Here is an 18,515-nt window from a genome sequence, read left to right as displayed (position 1 = left end):
ACAGTATCTAGGGCCTCAATCAAGGTAAATTTTCCTATCCACTTTAACCTTCTAGAAATATCTAAGCGCAATTTAACCTGGAGGTGTTCACCTGTCAGTACTCAGGCACTGAGGGCCTAAGACAGTTTACACAGGTTTAAGATTCCGTTCCCACTGACCTTCAGGTTAGTTGTCAAATCTATCCTGAGAGCATATGAGGATTAGGACAAGAATAGTTGCAGGACGGAATTACATTTAGGAAACTGAGGCAGGTTGTGACCCTGAGACCCTCGGTTAACCAGGTGTGAAGGCCTCAGATCTGAAAGGCAGGGTTTTTTTTTCTTCTTTCTCCAAAGCAGCGGGGAACGGGGGGCATGCGGTCTATACCTGTGCTAAAGGTAGCGCTCCCTGCTCTAGCGGCGGCTCGCGGGCACACAAGGGTGCGGAGTGCGGGGGGACAGCAGTGCGCGGCAGATGCCCTGCGCCGGGGCGCACTGTCCTCCCCCGCGGCGCGGCGGCCGCCAGGTGGCACCAGGACCCAGGAACTGGGAGCTGCCCGCGGATAGGGCAGGGCGTGAAGGGGTTAACGGGTGGGCAGGGCCGCGGCGCCGGCGCCTCGGAGAACCCACCCGGGTGCGCGGAGGAGGGAGCGGCCGGGGGCTGCGGAGCCCGGCGCCGCGCCGGGCGGGGGGGCGGCCAATTGGACGGCGGGCCCGGCGCGCGCGGAGCCAGGCGACATGGAGGCAGGCGCGGCAGCCAGCCGCCCGTGACGCGCCGCTCCATCCCGGTGGTCGGTGAGGCCGAACCGGCCCGGGCTCCGCAGCGCGGAGATGAGCAGGTCGGCGGCGCTCCTGCTCTGCCTGCTGGGCTGCCACGTCTGGAAGGCGGTGACCAAGACGCTGCGGGATCCAGGCGCGGGAGCCCAAGGTGGGTGCGCGGTGGAGCGAAAGGCGAGGCCGAGCCGGCGCGCTTTTGTGTGGGCCACGGGCCTGCCGCAGAGGTAGCGGCGGGGAGGCTCTCGGGCCGCATTGTGTCGCGGCCGCTGGAGCCTGGCCTGCAGCCCCCGCGCTGCGCTCTGGAGGGGGCGGCACCGCCCGGGGACGCCGAGGGGCCGGGAGCAGATGCTTCCGAGGGGCTGGGGACAGGTGGGGGTGCGGGTGGCACCAGCTTTGCTGCTTCGGGGGGCACGTTCTAATGCATCCGAAGGTCCTTTTCTTTATGCCTTGACTCGGGTGTGCGGCTTCATCTCCTTTGCCCCAAGCCACAAGGGCAGCCCCCCGGGTCGCCGCTGCCCGCTCTGGCTCCCAGGCTCTGATCCTAGAAGCCCGGGCGCTCAGGCTACGCTCGATTCTTTCTTTCTTTTTTTTTTTTTTTTCTTTTTGTAGTGGCGAGGGGGTGGCTGCTACCCCTTGGATGCCCATTGCACCCCGGGACCCCGAGGTCCACGGCCACTGCCAGCCACTGGCCTGCCGCAGTTCGGGAAAGTTTAGGGGGTCTCCTCCTGTTCCCTATTCGACGTCTTCTCTAGGCCTTGAGGAATTTCCCCATCGCCAAGGAATCATCCCCGAAAGGGGGTGATTCGGTGGAGCTGGGAGGCCCTAATCACTTTAAAACAACAACAGTCATTTCCAGGTCTGCGTGTCTCCAGCTCCTGCCTTTTGTCTAATCTTTGGCCTCTGCAAATCTGCTCTCCAGCCTTGGAAGTACTGTGGTCGCCTCTGAGGAAGGTCAGGCGCCTGTCTTTTGTTTTTAAAGCACGAATTTATTTGGGGGAAACCCCAAAGCCTCCTTTGCACGCTTTTGTGGGGACAGAATCGAGTGCTTCTCTGTCGCCTGCCTTTCCCGCAGACCTCTCCCTGTCTGGTCTCTTGCAAAGGCCCCCCGTAGCCCTGGAGATCACCGCCCGGGCCCCAGCCTCCTTGCCCGTGCCCTTTCCTTGCAGAAGGGTGTGTGTCCTGTGAAGTCAGTCAGAATGAAGAACCTCCCTCCTGTGTCTTCTTGCTGAGACCCTGCCCCATCCTTATGCTAACCCTCTTTTTCCCTTACAACAAACACAGGAGCAGGGAACCTGGGTGTTCTACTCATGATGTTGTATCTGGGAGTAAGATTCTACCGACAGTCTACTGGGTTTAGTTTGTTACCTACACGTTGAATTAAAGGTTTTCATATCCATCCCTTGCTGTACGTTTGCCAGCATCTCTTTCTTGCATTGCCTTTGCTGTAGCTATAGTACGATATGATCATACCATACCATATTCATACCATATTATGAATTGTGTTTAAATGTAGTAACGTATGTTATGGAAGGGGGGGCATTGACTAGGTACAAAGACCCATGTATTTCTTCATGTAGGGAATGAATGTTTAAGACATTAGGTCATTGGTGTTGAATTGTAGCCTCTTTCATTAATACCCTACTGCTCTGTGAATTGGCTATTTTCATGAGTGATATTTTGCGTTTCAAGGAAACCATTAATTCCAAAGAAGGGGTCGATTTTTTGTTTTCGACTTGAAGTGCGATGTATAGAAATATTAAGTTCGTGCACTTGTAAAATAGGGAAGGCTTGGTTGGCCTCAACTGGCGGCAGTAGGGGGGGTCATGAACAAAACCTACTAGGTTTAGGTTGGAGACTACATTTTACAGAGTTTTTGCTACCTGACATGAGATGAGGTAACTCGACTCTCAGAAATGGTATGTTCTGTGAAGTGGAAGAGGAATGACAACTGTGAGGATATTTATGCCTTAGCTAAGAGAATCTTAGCATATGGAATGGTGGAGGGGGATGTTTTTCCACTTAGATTACTTCCTTGATTGGATGAAGGTGGCTTCTTAAAGAGTTGAGCCCAGGAGCTCTGACTGAAGTCGGGGCCTCACGACCTGGCTTCTGGATGTTGAGCTAGTACCATTTTTATGGGAATGGACAGTATCTCCTCTGACATCCTAAGGTCCCTTTGGCCACTCTGAGTTCTTCAGACCATCTTGACACTTGTAACATAGTTTTAAAATGCATGTTTTCTCTACTCTCCTGGATCGTACACAATGAAGACAAATGCCACATCTGATTCCACTTTGCATTTTCCACAGCACTTTGTAGATTGTTCTGCACATACATGGTCAGTGCTGCATTGATGACAGGCTGAAGACAGCTAGTACATTGCACTGTAGAGCCGTGATTTTCAACCTGTTTTTATTTCATGGCACACATAAGCTAATTGGTAAAATTATGTGCATGCCCCCAAATACATCTTTTTGCTACTCTAACAAAAAAAGCTTATAATTTTGATTCATTTGTATCAATGGCTATTGTTGTGTTGGCTGTTGTCATTTTTAAAGTTGACAATCTAAGGGAAAAGAGGCCAGTGTTCCTGAGTAAACAGTCGGGTGCTGCATGTTTTAAAAATTCTTGCAGCGCACCTGTGATTTTTTTTTAGTGCAACCTGCACTCATTGTCGTTAGCACGCATTTTAAGGAGAAAACTTCAAAGTTTACCTTCTCTGAAATCTAATTTGTAGGAGTTTTACTTCTGTGTCTGAAACTTACTTGAATCATACTTTGAACGTGAATTGTGCACACACAGACATTGTGTACCAACAGGACCTAGAAATTAGGTGGGAAAAACTTAGAGACCCAGAACAGACTGTACACACATTGAAGTATTCCAGCTAGATTCTTGGGACTAAAGGACACCTTCCTCACTAAATGAATCTTTACGGCTTTATCTGAGGAAACTAACATCTTGCAAAACTTCTTGGCATAACTTTGCTATTTGTATATTTAAAACAAAATTTAAGGTTTAGCATCAGATCCTCTCTTCTTGCTGTAGCTACTTTGAATCAGCAAAGGGATTTCAAAGGCAGTGGGTGTCACAATGAGGGTTTGCTCATCATGAATTTGAACTAGTTCTAGAATATGATTGCATATTTTTATTAAGTGTTTCATCTAGGTTGCTCTGAAGTGTTTATAGTATCTTTTTTTCTTGGAAATGTTACAGAAACTGTTATTCCAAAGCATTGACTAATTTTGCCTTTCTCCATCTTTTACAAACTGTGCGTGGAGCCTGGCTTGATGGGGGGGGCCATCCTTGTGAATAGTCAGTTACACAGATGTGCTCTGTAGGGATGTATTTTCAGAGCCCAGCACGCTTCATGTGCCAGAAAAGGTCAGAGCTAGGTTAAGGACTTCGGGCTTGGACTTCTGTTGTATGATCTTGACTCTGCTGCTCATTATCTAATTTTGCAATGATGTGTTAACTTTTTGTTCATCTCAGAGAAGCTACAATCTGTCATAACATTTGAGGGGAACGGCTGGCCATCTCTCTTCTTTCCGAGAGCTCTCTTCTTGGTGAAACTCAAATTTCGGTTATTGGAACCCCCCTGATCAGTTGAAAGTCCATGGAGCAACATAAGATATGAGGAAGATCAGCCAATAAAGCCTGACTTATGCTGACATTATATGAAGAACGTGCCATCTAAATAAAACTCGCGGATGCACGTCCTGGCAAACCTCAGGGCTTCGCTGAAGCCAGGTGTGAAAGCTCTGTCTAGAAGCAACAGCAAAATCTAGGGAATTTCTGGCAGGGTCTTTGAAATGACTACGAATTATTTTTATATCCTATTGGTACTTGTCCTGTAATACATGGGAGGCCTGGAGTTTTAAACTGAAACCTGTGAATGAAAGTACTTTCTAAGTTTTAATCAACTCTTTATTTTGAGCAAAGTACTGATGATATCTTTGTAAATCTGTACATCTTTATTATTGTTGATAAATACTAATTTAGTAACATTCAGAAATATTACTTACTAAAAAAGCACTTGGAAATAAGTTGGAAAGACAACAGACAATACTGTATATTGAAGGAAAAATGGATAAAAATTTTTCAGAAAACTAGATGGGAGAATTTGTCCTGTGACAACAGCTACCTTTTGTATCTTTTGTAAAGCATGTTTAATGCAAATTATAATATAGCCTAATAATGCCATTGGAGTTTGATCAAGTTACAGATTAATATTGTGAAAGAGTCCCACCAAATACGGTTTCAGAACTTTTAAAGACCCCAGTTCTAGCTAAATTTTCAGGTCTGACAAACATGGAACTCAATGTATTTTTTAAATTAAGCGTGGCACTCTAGTAGACCAATTAACTGTATGAAATAATTGTTTTTTGAAAGAAATTATACAGTGTGACCCAATAGTATGCCCTATATTATGAAAAGTATAATTTTTATAAACAAGCAAAATTTGAGGCAATTAAACACATTAGAAAGTGGTTTATAATAAATGTCCTTAAAAATAAACAGTTCAGCCCTGGCTGGTGTGGCTAGTGGATTGAGTGCCTGCCTGCTAAGCAAAGGGTCCCTGGTTCCATTCCCAGTCAGGGCACAGGCCTGGGTTGCCGGCCAGGTTCTCAGTTGGAGGCCTGCTAGGGGCAACCACACACTGACGATTCTCTCCCTCTCTTTCTCCCTCCCTTCCCCTCTAAAAATAAATAAATAAGGTCTTTTAAAAAATAAATGAACAGTTCAATCAACACATTTAAGATGATTTCACCTTCTTCTGATCGAGCCCCTGTTTGAAATGATTTGCTGGCTCTTCTTCCTCATGGATTCTAGTCAGTCTACAAAAAGTTTTCTCTTTATTTCATTTACCCCTTACAGAATTTATTAATCCTTACAGATTCCATTGGTTAAACCCTTTTACGTGGATGACTGTACCTTTTCTAACCCTTCCTCGACCTCGTGCCCTAGCTCTATTTCTTCATGTCCCACAAGCTGCTCTTCCCCTTCACTTCAGTGCCTCTGACTCCTCGTCTCCCAACGTCCTTCTCCAACCCAGCGCACCTGAAGTTCTCCATCAGTGAGACTTGAAATCTGGCTGTCCCCTTAAGGTCCTTTCTACCTTATAATCGATGCAGTTGGTAATCTTACGGGTGCATATATATAGCTTCTTTACACAGATGTCTTTAGATCAAGAGACGTGTTTATAGAGTATCAGAAGGATCTTGAAGGTCAAGCTTGTACTCCTTGTTCTGCAGATGAGGAAGCCCAGGCTGAGAGAAGAAAGGTGGCCCATGATCATGGTGCTCTGTAACCACAGAGACCTTGTGGGAGGTGGAATAATGGCCCCCGAAGATGCCTGTGCCCTGATCCCTGGAACTTTGATTAAGTTAAGGATCTTGAGGTGGGAAGATTATTCTGGTGTATCCGAGTGGACCCACTGGAATCACAAGGATCCTTACAAGAGGGAGGCAGAGTCTCGAATGTGGCAACGGAAGCAGAGGAAGAGTCAGAGAGAGATTGAGGATGTTGCACGGCTGGCTGTGAAGATGGAGGGAAGGCCATGGCCACGGAATGCAAGTGGCCTCTGGACTCTGGAAAAGGCAAGGAGAGGGGTCCTCCCCTGGAGCCTCCAGGAGGAGTGCTGCCTTGGCAACATCTTCACCTTTAGCCCGATTATATTGATTTGGGGGTTCTGACTTCCAGAGCTGTAAAATAGTAAATCTATATTGTTTTAAGCCACTGAATTGTGGTAATTTGTTCTAGTAGCAATAGGAAACTGATACAGACCCTAATCCTCAAGAATTATGAAAAAAGCTGTACCCATACAGCCAGGGTAATGCAGAGTGTCAACTACTTCCTGGGACCAAGCCCCTGAAGGTTAACAGTTGGAGAGATGCATGAAGTTTTTGCATCTGTTTAACAAAATTCTGCCAAATGGGAGCTGTGTTGGGGATTCTTGAGGATTACCTCAAGGACCCTGAGTATAACCACCAAAATAACCAATTTTTTTGCCCATGAGATCAGTGGGGTGGGGTTTTTATTTGTAATCAAAATGCAGGAGTCCTCTGTGTTCCAGCCAGGGTTGGGATTATTCACTCCGGAAGGGAGAGCGTGTAGCTCCCGGCCCCTGCTGAAAGCCCCTTGTAGAAATCTTGCTGGCTTTCAAGCTTTGCTCTGATTTTTGCTGAAGCGTACCTATTGGTAGTAAGTGAGATAAAAGAAAGTCGTGATTGAATGTCAGCATAGGCCCCCCATGTCTTCATGTAATGAAATGATAGGGTCCCCCCTCCACCTCAGAATGGCCCCCCAGGTGTTGTCTCAGAGGCTCAGCACGGCCCTTCTGATGTGTGTCTGCATCTCTCAGGCATACGCTCCCCCGCACCCGCTCTGGGCCCGGTCTGCACAAACGATTGAAGACACCCTGGTGCAGGCAGGGGACGGAGCCGTGGGGAAGACGCCTGGATTATCCTTGACACTACACCTGTTGGGGAATGCAGGAAGCATGAAACTGTGATCTTGTGAATTTTCTATCTCACTGGGGGCAAACGAATCAAGTTCAGTGTGGTCCAGAGAAGGAAGGCATGTGACCTGTGGGCAGGTCCCACCCACCACAGCAGCTGCGGGGGGACACTGGCAATTTAGTGGGGGGTGCAAACCTCACAGGCTGGGGGAAGGACAAGGATAATAATGAGGTGTCCTGGCTCGAGTCTTCCCAAGGAAGTGAGCTCAAGACTGGAGAGAAGTTTGAACCTTCCTGATTTTAGGGCTTTGGCCAAGAAGTAAATAAATAATGGATAAAGGGAGGGAGTATGCTGAAGACCTAACCACTTGTTAAGGTATCGTACCTGCCTTCCAGCATATCTCATGAACATTCGTCATTCAGTTCTCTTCATTTTCTCTACCATGCATACCTCAGCCCTCGGGGGTACTCACTGAAGGCAGCATGTCTCTCCCTTTTAGTCTGTTCTTTCAGCTCAGTGTCTCTTCCATGACATCCCTCTCAAACACCACTCTAGTCCTGTTTCTTTCTGTGGAAAAGCGTTTAGTATTTCCGTGTTGCCCCCAGTATGTCTCAGTTACCAAGTCCGGCCTTTACAGTCTTCCTTCCCGCCTCTCCTCCCCTGCCTGTTCCAGCTTTACCTGCTGTCCCTCCCCAGTTTAAACCGCCTTCTCCAGCTGGAACACACCACTCACCGTCCCCTGGGTGACTGTGGTACACACTTCCCTTCGCCTGCGGCTGTGTTCCTCTTTCCTGGTCTTGAAATCCTAAATATTGAGTATGTGCTGCGTGAAGACAGTATGCTACTTATTAGATCAAAAAAGGGTGGTGTGGAGGGGGACAGTATATTTTTGTGTAAGCCCGATTTATTAGAAGTCTTTACCCCATGATATTTTATAATCCGATTGGGGAAGAAGTGAAATAATAAATTCACAAAGAAGGACAAAACGAGATACTTTTGTGTAAGTAGACGTGAGCTTCTTGAGTAAGATAAAACCTACTAGCACTTGGATGACTAAAGTCTAGCTATTGGTTGCCTATGATGTTTATTTCTAATTTATCCGTAGTTGGACAGAGGAAGTTTTATTTTCTAGAGCATAAGTATTCAGCACATCACTGAGTGCTCTTCAAAGCTGTAAGAGAACTCCTTTCAGTGGTCAGTTACTTAAGCAGAGACCACACGGACTGGAAAATACTGGTTCTGCAGCGCTTCCCAATGGCAGTGGATGCTCCAAATAAAATAATTAAAGACACAATTGTGTGAAGCTCATAGTACTTAAATTGCAAGGGGGGGTTAAAATGATCAAATATGGATTTAATAAGTTCAAGCATTTCAAATTCTGTATTTTATATAAAACATATAAACACTTATTCAAATATTTTCCTATCAAATGGCATAGGAAAAGCTGGTTTGGGAAAAGATACCTTGGAAGTTAGTATTGATTTTATACGAGATTGGTTTGTTTTGTTATTTTTTTTATTTTGTGCTGTGCCCCACAGGGAAAGAGAAGAGAGGAAAAACAGCTATTACCAAGTCACGTGAACATTTTGTTTGGTTGAACTTACTTTTTGAACTCAGAATTTGAGTGTAAAAGTTACTGAATTCATATCGAGGGAATGATTTTAATGCAATTTTTAATGCAGTCTGAGAGAGCTGAGCTGAAGACCCTGAGCACTGATTAAAGCTATTCTCAGTGATACGGTGAGTCAGCTTAGTAAGACTTCTGATTTCAAAACAGTAATTAGTAGCAGGGTCTCAGTGGATGAGGTTTATTCTCTGTCTCTTTATACTGGTTAGATTAGAGTGTGGTTGTGGTGTGGTTCCTTTGTAGCACAGTTAAGCTTATATCTCTCGAAGAGAAGGTCAACAAGAAGCATTTTCTAATGAAAATTTATTTTAACGTAAATAATTAAAGCACATGTAACTCGGTTTTAATATTTTATTATTAACATTTTATTTGTTTATTCTTAATTTGATTACTCATTTATGATTTATAGCTTATTAATATTTTATTAATGACATGGATGAGCATATTTCTGGGAAATTGATTGTACTTTCTTTTTTCAAAGTATATTTTATTGATTATGCTATTACAGTTGTCCCAATTTTCTTCCCTTTTCCCCCCTCTGCCTGGCACCATCATATACTCCAGCAATCCACCCCTTAGTTCATGTCCATTGGTCATGCATATAAATTCTTTGGCTTCTCCATTTCCTATATTTTTCTTAACCTCCCCATCTATTTTGTACCTACCAATTTGCACTCCTTAATCCCTGCACCTCTTCCCTCCCCCTACCACTGATAACTCTCCAAATGATCTCTATATCTATGATTCTGTTTCTGTTCTGCTTGTTTTCTTACTTTGTTTTTTAGATTCAGTTGTTGATAATTATGAGTTTGTTATTTTACTGTTCATATTTTTCATCTTATTTTTCTTAGAGAAGTCCCTTTAACATATCACATGATAAGGGCTTGGTGATAGAGAACTCCTTTAGCTTTACCTTGTCTGGGAAGCCCTTTATCTGTCTGTCAGTTCTAAATGATAGCTTTGCTGGGTAGAGTCATCTTGGATGTAGGTCTTGCTTTTCATCACCTTGAATACTTCTTGCCAGTCCCTTCTAGCCTGCAAATTTTCTTTTGAGAAATCAGCTGATAGTCTTATGGGAACTTTTTTGCAGGTAACTCTGCTTTTCTCTTGCTGCTTTTAAGATTCTCTCTTTATCTTTAACTTTTGGCATTTTAATTATGTTGTGTCTTGGTATGGTCCTCTTTGTGTCCATTGTGTTTGGAACTCTTTGTGCTTCCTGGGCTTGTACATCTATTTCCTTCACCAAATTAGGGAAGGTTTCTTTCATTAGTTTTTCAAATAAGTTTTAAACTTCTTGCTCTTCCTATTTTTCTTCTGGCACCCCTGTGATTCGGATGCTGGCACATTTGAAGATGTCCCAGAGTCTTCTTATTCTCTCCTCATTTTTTTGAATTCTTGTTTTTTCATTCTTTTCTGGCTGTTTATTACTTCCTTATGTTCCAATTTGTTGATTTGAACCCTGGCTTCTTTCCCTTCACTGTTAATTCCCTGTGGGTTTTTCTTTATCTGTTAATGTAGCCTTCATTTCTTCCCTCATGCTTTTGCCATACTCGTTGAGTTCTCTGAGCATCCTTAGTACCAGTGTTTTAAACTATGTGTCTGATAGGTTGGCTATCTCCATTCGCTTAGTTCTTTTACTGGGGTTTTATTCTGTTCTTTCATTTGGCCCATATTTCTTTGTCTCCTCAATTTGGCAGCCTCCCTGTGTTTGTTTCTGTGTGTTATGTAGAGCTGCTTTGACTCCCTGTCTTGGCACACTGGTTATGTTGTATGGGGCCCCATCTCAGGTAATCACTAGGGTGGGGTAACCCACTTCAGTGCTTTGTGTCTCAGTGTTGGGGGAGAGTCCAGAGAGGGGACAGTGCCACTACCTGACTGCTGGAGGCTTGTTTGCTGCTCACCCTGCTTCCAGTCACAGGCAGCTGGCACCCCTCTAGCTGTTGCCCTGGTGGCAATTCCTTGAGTGGGTGTGTTTATGTACGTTCTAAGACCCCATGGGCCCTTTATACAGTCTCTCCTGAGAGACCTGCAGTTTCTTCTGCCACCCCAAGTCACACTGGTTTTTACGGCCATGAGTTATGAGACTTTATTTTCCTGGCGTTGGAATCATGGGCTCTGTTGTTTGGCCTGAGGCTCACTCCCCAGGTATCCCTATTGTGGGACCACCTGATCCACCAGCCACCACCACTGCTGCCTGGTCGCTGCTGCCTCACTGCTACTACACCGTGTCCTCTTCGCCCCGGCTCCCTGTCTCCACCCCTCCTACCCATCTGGATGAATACCTCCATCTTGATCAGAAGTCTGATTATACTTTCTTAGTGAAATACATGTGACAAGGGGTGTTTTAGTCCATTCAGGCTGCCAAAACAGAATACCATAGATTGGGTGGCTTATACTCAACACAAATTTATTTCTCAGGGTTTTGAAGTCTGGGAAGTTCAACATGAAGGCACTGGCAGATTTGGTGTCTGGTCAAGGTGGTCAAGAGACAGCCATGTTTTTGCTATGTCCTCACATAGCAGAAGAAACTCCCTCCCAGTGGTGTCTTCTTATGAGGTCACTAATCCCGTTCACATGGTCTCCACCCTCATGACATAGTTACCTCTCAAGGCACCACCTTCAAATATAATATCATTAAAGATTAGGTTTCAACATACACCATAAATTTGGGGGGGGGGCAGAAACATGCAATTGGTTGTAAAAGTTTGGTTAAAAAAATAACTATGCGGTCAGTAAGTATGGGTTAAAGTTAACAAAATTAAAGAATAGACAGGCAGAAACCTATTTTTTAAAAAAGATCTTTTAGGTGACTATAAGATTAGTTAAGTAAAAAGTGAGCAGAAAGTGTAAGTTGGTTACCAAAATTGCCAGGGTGACCTTGGGCTGCCCTGCCCAATGCCTGGTTTTTAGAAAGCAGATTAGGACACAATCTTGTTTTGTCACGTGCTGGTAGGACTGTACCTGAAGGACTCTACTTGGTCCTGGATGGCAGATTTAAGATTGATTGACCCTCCGCCGTACCTTCAGAGGAGAGCTTGAAATCAGGTCTCTTGGTTTTGTATGCCATCGTTATCCAGGTCATGTGACCATGCATCCATGACATTTGTGAATGCTGGGCTGGGCCTGCTGGCCCCTGTGGTCACACCGCCCTCCCACACAAGCTGCTCCCCATTGGTCCTCAGAGGCTCAGCCCCTGAAGAACTGAACTAAGTGCACCAGGTGCCGGACCTCCAGGCATGTTGCTGCTGTTGTTTCAAAAAGCAAGACAGGTAAATAGGTAGCTTCAAAGTCTTATTTATGAAAGATCATCCCAGAGAAGGGTGGTCTAGATAAAAAAGGTGCAAGGAGAGCATTTAGGGAACCACAGATATTTAAGGACTTTTACATTCATTGTCTGTTGCTGCCTTCACAGATTATCTGAAATACAGCAGCTTGAAGCAGCACCCGTGGCTACCCCCCAGGTTGCCATTGGCGGGAAGTTTGAGCGCAGCACGGCTCAGGCCGTCTCTGCTTACCGTCTCACAAGGCCAAAATCAAAGCAGCAGCTGGGCTGTGCTCCATTTTGAAGGCTTTGGGAAGAAATTTGCTTCTACACTCATTCAAATTTTCAGATTTCAGTTCCTTGCAGGGAAGGGGCCGAGGTCCCTGTTTCTTTGCTGGCTGTCAGTGGGAGCCTCTTGTCACTCCTCAAGGCCATGTGTATTCTTTGTCACGTCGCCCCTTCCTTTGCCAAGACAGCAGCATCATGTCCAGTCCTCACGTCCCACAGCTGTCACATACCTCTGCTGCCTGTGTCTCGGACCACAGCCAGAGAGAGTTCACTGCGTTGAAGGGCTCCTGTGATTAGATTGGGCCTTCCGCATGACCCAGGAAAGTCTCCCTCCTACGCTCTGTAACCTTAGGTAACCTCTGCAGTTCCTTTTACTGTATATCACAGAACATATATTCGCAGGTTCCAGGGGTGAGGGCGTGGACATCTGTAGGGGGCTCATTCTGCCATAACGTGGAGGGTGGGTCAGTCGGGCTTCAGTGGGTAGGGGGTGGGCATAGCTGATCTCCCTGCCAAAGGGGAGGCCGAGGTGAGCAGGGAGGAGGACTGTATGAGGTGTGGGGGGGGGGTCCTTTCACTGGGTCTTGAGAAGGGCTTGGGGTGAGTGACTTCTGTGTCTCTTCCTGCCCTGAGACTTTAGATGGTAAATTCCATGGACTCAGTTCTGAATTCTGTGCATTCACTTGCAAGGACAACCTAAGGCAGGTTATGTGATGCCAAATGCTGTATTTAAAGTGGTCCTGAGTTTTTGTATTCTGACCCTGAAAGACTTGAAATAAGCCTTATTTTGATAACTCATATTACATTCTTTGAATGATAAATATTTAGCTATCTCTGCTCTTCTTAATGCTAAATCAGTGTAATAGTGACAGGCACTCAGCTGCATTCACCTAGACGTGAAAAAATAACCATGAGTAGCCAGCATGTACCGGGTGCTTATTGCATGCGTGGCGTGATGCCATGTACCTGAATGGGTTATTTTTTTAAATATTTTATTTATTTATTTTTAGAGAGAAGAGAAGGGAAGGCAGGAAGAGAGGAAGAGAAACATCAATGTGTGGTTGCCTCTCATGTGTCCCCTACTGGGGACCTGGCCTGCAACCCAGGCATGTGCCCTGACTGGGAATCAAACCAGTGACCCTTTGCTTCACAGGCCCGTGCTCAATCCACTGAGCTACACCAGCCAGGGCTGAATGGGTTATTTTATTTAATCCTTACATCAATCCCACGAGGAGCAATATCAGAAGAGGAACTGGAGGCACAGGGAAGTTATAGCACTTTCCCGAAGTAAGTGGCAGAGTCCCCCATGTGACACCCAGCAGTCTGGACTTCACCCCCAGACCAGGCAGCTTTTTGTCTTGGAGGATTAAATGATCATCTTACACAATTTTAATCATCACAGCATTTTTACCAATATAAAAAGGGGGCTCGTAATGGGCCTGGCTGCTTTTATGCAGAAAGACAAAAGTATCCCCTTGTGAGTGTGTGTGTGTGGGGGGGGGGGGGGGTGGGGGGTGGAGGGGCCCTGTTTGCCTCCACCGTGTAAAACCACCTTGAACAGTATTTGCAGAGCAGCTCAGCTCTGAGCTTGATGCTGTGTGAGATCCAGATGCAGAGACGGTTCCCGGCAAGTAACCCTGATGAGCTAGCTCTTTGGGGGAGGTCCAGTCCAGCAGGGTGGGATTTAGGGTTACACCCAGCTGGGAGTGGGGGAATCTTTTGGCTTGTGTTTCAAGTCCATTAGCATTTGCCAGACTGTTTACATAACAAGAGAAACTTGTTAGAACCCATCAATGGAGCGCTGGGGCTAGGGAAGGATGTGATTATTTGTAAAACAACCCTTTCAGGTGTGTCTGGATTTGTAAAGCATAATGAGATGCCCTTGTTCTGCTTTGGCATCAAGTGAGGGCTGTATTGACCGTGAAGGAGGTATGAAATACACTTGTGTTTACTTGGTATTCAAACTTAGTGGCAAAACTTTATAATTTTTTTCACTAAAAAAGAAAAAAGCCACTTAGTTCCTCTTATGCAATGATCCCAAAATTAAATGTTTAAATGTTATTACAGGACTATAACAGATTATTTTTAACTTATTTTGTGAAAATGTTTGGCCATACAAAAAAACAGAAAAAATTTTACATGAGTACTGTGCTCACCACTTACATTATACAAATAATATTTTATTTGCTTCATTATTTATCTATAATTTATTCATTATTTTATCTATTAATTGACTTTGTTTTTTATGCATTTTAAAAGTATGTCTAAGACATCAGTGGCCTTTTCTCCAAATCCTACAGCATGCATGTGATTAACTAGTGTTCAAGCTATTTATTTATGTTTTTTTTCTTATAGGGAAATTTACATATGAGGAAATATGCAAATCTTGACATATGCATACATCTGTGCAACCCCAAATCCCATCATGATACAGAATATTATTACCATCCTTCCAGAAAGTTCTCTCATGCCCCTTGTCAGTAAATTTCTGCCTTATTCCTATAGGGGAAACCACTGTTCTGTCTGTTTTTTTCAAGCATAGATTGCTTTTCTTTTTTTGCTTGCTCTAGAACTTCTTATAAGTGGAAACATACAGTTTATACTCTTGCTTCTCTTAATCACCATATTTTTTGAGAACCATCCATTCGTTGCTTTTATCAGCAGATTATTTCTTTTTTTTTAATTTATTTTTTATTGATTATGCTGTTACAGTTGTTCTATTCCCCCTCTTCATTCCCCTCCACCCTACCCCCCGCCTCCACCATTACCCCCCCTTTAGTTTATGACCATGTGTCTCAAGTTCTTTAGATTCTATATTTCCCATACTATTCTTGCCCCCCCATCTATTTTCTATCTACTGTCTATGCTACTTATTTTCTGTACCTTCTCCCCCTTCTCCTCCTCCCACTCCCCTGTTGCTAACCCTCCATGTGATCTTCATTTCTATGTTTCCACTCCTGATCTAGCTGTCCTTTTAGTTTGCTTTTGTTTTAGGTGTGGTTGTTAATAACTGTGAGTTTGTTGTCCTTTCACTGTTCATGTTTCTTTAACTTCTTTTTCTTCGATAAGTCCCTTTAACATTTCATATAATAAAGGCTTGGTGATGATGAACTCCTTGAATTTGATCTTATCTGAGAAGCACTTTATCTGTCCTTCCATTCTAAATGAAAGTTTTGCTGGATAGAGCAATCTTGGTTGTAGGTCTTTGGATTTCATGACTTGGAATACTTCTTTCCAGCCCCTTCTTGCCTGTAAGGTCTCTTTTGAGAAATCAGCTGACAGTCTGATGGGAACTCCTTTGTAGGTGACTGTCCCCTTATCTCTTGCTGCTTCTAGGATTCTCTCCTTCATTTGAATCTTGGCTAATGTAATGATGATGTGCCTTGGTGTGTTCCTTCTTGGGTCCAACTTCTTTGGGACTCTCTGAGCTTCCTGGATTTCCTGGAAGTCTATTTCCTTTGCCAGATTGGGGAAATTCTCCTTTATTATTTGTTCAAATAAGTTTTCCACTGGTGGCTGTGCCTTTCCCCCTTCTGGTACCCCTATAATTTGGATGTTGGAGCGTTTAAAGATGTCCTGGAGGTTCCTAAGACTCTCCTCATTTTTTTGAATTCTTGCTTCTTGACTCTTTTCTGTTTGGCCATTATTTGCTTTCTTCTGGTCCACTCCATTGATTTGAGCCCCAGTTTCCTTTTCATCGCTATTGGTTTCCTGTGCAATTCCATTCATTTCAATTAGTTTAGCCTTCATATGTTTGTCTAATTTGTGGCTATAATCAACCAGTTCTGTGAGGATCCTGATCACCAGTGTTTTAAACTGTGCGTCTGAGAGTTTTGCTATTTCTTCATCGCTTAGATTTATAGGCTCTGGGGCTTTGAGATCTTCTTGAGCCATTTTTGGTCTGTTTGCGCCCGTTAAGTCTGAGGAGTGGAGCCTTGGACTCCCAGGTCGCTGGGTTGTGATGCTGTATGTGGAGGCGGGGTCAGGGAGGGGAAATGGCGGCCCCCTCTGCTGTTTCTCGCAGCTGGGTGACGAGCAGAGCCTCAGGTTGTTCGATGGGGCAGGGCCATTTAGGTCGCTGGATTATGACGCTGTATGTGGAGGCGGGGTTAGAGCGGGGAAATGTTGGCGCCCACCAGCGCCGCTAGCCGCTGGGGCTGCTGGCTCTCCTCCAATTGCCTGCTCCCTCGCTGTTTCCCCCCCCAGTTGCTCACTGAGTTGCCCACCAGGTCCAACCCTGCTCCTTGATTCCGCGCGCCTGCGTCCGTCTGACCGAGTTTTCCTGTGCTACCCCGCTCCACCAGCTGCTGGTTTCGCCCCTCTTACCGGTCAGGCAGAAGAATTTGTTGTTATCAGACTTCCGAAAAGTTCAATTTTCTGTGTTCTGACTGTGTTTTCTGTTGCTGTTATTTAGCTGTCTCTAAACTTGGTTGTGTGAGGAAGCACGGCGTCTCCACCTATGCCGCCATCTTGGCGGAAGTCCCAGATTGTTTCTTCTTATTGATGACTAATATTCTTCTGTATGACTATTCTACGGTTTGTTCATCCATCCTCCTATTGATAGACAAGTTATTCTGGTTTTTGGCTATTGCAAATACACTGCTATGAACATTTCGTACAGTTGTTCCGTGGACCTGTGTTGTCATTGCTTCTGGGAAAATGCCGAGAGGAATTTCTAGGTTACAGGGTAGGTGAATGTTTACTTTCATAAGAAATTGTTAGGCCTTTTCCCAAATTGGTTGTATCTTTTTTCACACACACAAAAAAAAGTGTGAAAAGTTTTATTCCACATTCTCACCAACATTTGGTGGTGTTAATTTTTTTTAACTTAGCCATTTTGGTGGGCAGATTTGTAGATAAATTATCTGATAGACAGACAATAGAGTACATACATTTTATTTTATTTTTTAAATATATTTTATTAATTATGCCATTACAGTTGTTCTATTTCCCCCTTTCATTCCCCTTCACCCTGCACACCCCCCTCCCCCACCATTTCCTCCCCTTTAGTTTATGACCACATGTGTGTCTCAAGTTCTTTAGATTCTATATTTCCCATACTATTCTTGCCCTCCCCCTATCTATTTTCTACCTACCGTCTATGCTACTTATTTTCTGTACCTTCTCCCCCCTTCTCCTCCCACTCCCCTGTTGCTAACCTACTCCATGTGATCTTCATTTCTATGGTTCTGCTCCTGATCTAGCTGTCTTCTTAGTTTGCTTTTGTTTTAGGTGTGGTTGTTAATAACTGTGAGTTTGCTGTCCTTTCACTGTTCATCTTTTTTATCTTCTTTTTCTTAGGTAAGTCCCTTTAACATTTCATATAATAAGGGCTTGGTGATGATGAACTCCTTGAATTCGATTTTATCTGAGAAGCACTTTATCTGTCCTTCTGTTCTAAATGAAAGCTTTGCTGGATAGAGCAATCTTGGTTGTAGGTCTTTGCATTTCATGACTTGGAATACTTCTTTCCAGCCCCTTCTTGCCTGTAAGGTCTCTTTTGAATACGTACATTTTATTTTCCAGCTATGAATGGCTTTGGTGTTTGCAGAGTGTTTAGTGCTTTTAGAATCAAAACTGAGGTTTTACTATTATGTTTATATTTTTTAACAGTGTTTTAATGTACACCTTTAAAAAATATTTTCTTAAAGTCAATCACATGGCCAGATTTTCTCCTCAGTGAATATCCGGTCGGACCAGGTAGAGCCACGTCATCACGTACCTGAGATGAGCCGTGTGGTTGGTCATGTGCACGTGTGTGTCTAGGTGTGGAAGGAATGGGACAGAAAGGGAAAATAAAAGTGACCCTTTCAGAGGCTAGTATTTGCATCCTGCTGATGCACCGCTAGAGGTTATTACAGGACTGCTTCCACGCCTGTTCTCCTCCTTAAAGAAAACCGAAATGTATATGCCAGTTGGGAGGTGCCAGAGTCACACACTCAAACAGGTGCCAGAATCTCTTAATGTCTAAGCAGTGTTTGCAAGTTATTTGGGAGAGTTCATTGACCCTTTTGCATCATTACTGTATTGAGTTAGTTCCTCAAAGTATTCTAACAGCCTTTCTAAAATGTTAGGATAGCCCTGGTGAGGCTCAGAGCACTGGGTGCTGGCCTGAGAACTGA

At 44.5% G+C, this 18,515-nt stretch overlaps 1 protein-coding gene across 3 annotated transcripts in view; it reads left to right on the top strand.

Moving 5' to 3' along the window:
- The first annotated feature begins 594 nt into the window (after positions 1-594).
- The window catches only part of FAM171A1 (family with sequence similarity 171 member A1), a 128,945-nt gene continuing 111,024 nt past the window's right edge, over positions 595-18,515 (top strand). For all 3 annotated transcript variants that reach the window (XM_053665817.1, XM_037141294.2, XM_053665816.1), the window contains exon 1: positions 595-906. In XM_053665817.1, coding sequence (XP_053521792.1) covers positions 810-906 — 97 coding nt within the window. In that variant the 5' untranslated portion in view covers positions 595-809. The remainder of the gene's footprint in view (positions 907-18,515) is intronic.

The sequence above is a fragment of the Artibeus jamaicensis genome, unplaced genomic scaffold (genome assembly GCF_021234435.1).
Source record: "Artibeus jamaicensis isolate MK-2021 breed Jamaican fruit bat unplaced genomic scaffold, CSHL_Jam_final contig_426, whole genome shotgun sequence".
Taxonomy (NCBI): Eukaryota; Metazoa; Chordata; class Mammalia; order Chiroptera; family Phyllostomidae; genus Artibeus; species Artibeus jamaicensis.
Note: the sequence above shows the minus strand (reverse complement) of the source record. Positions and strands in the feature narration are given on the sequence as shown.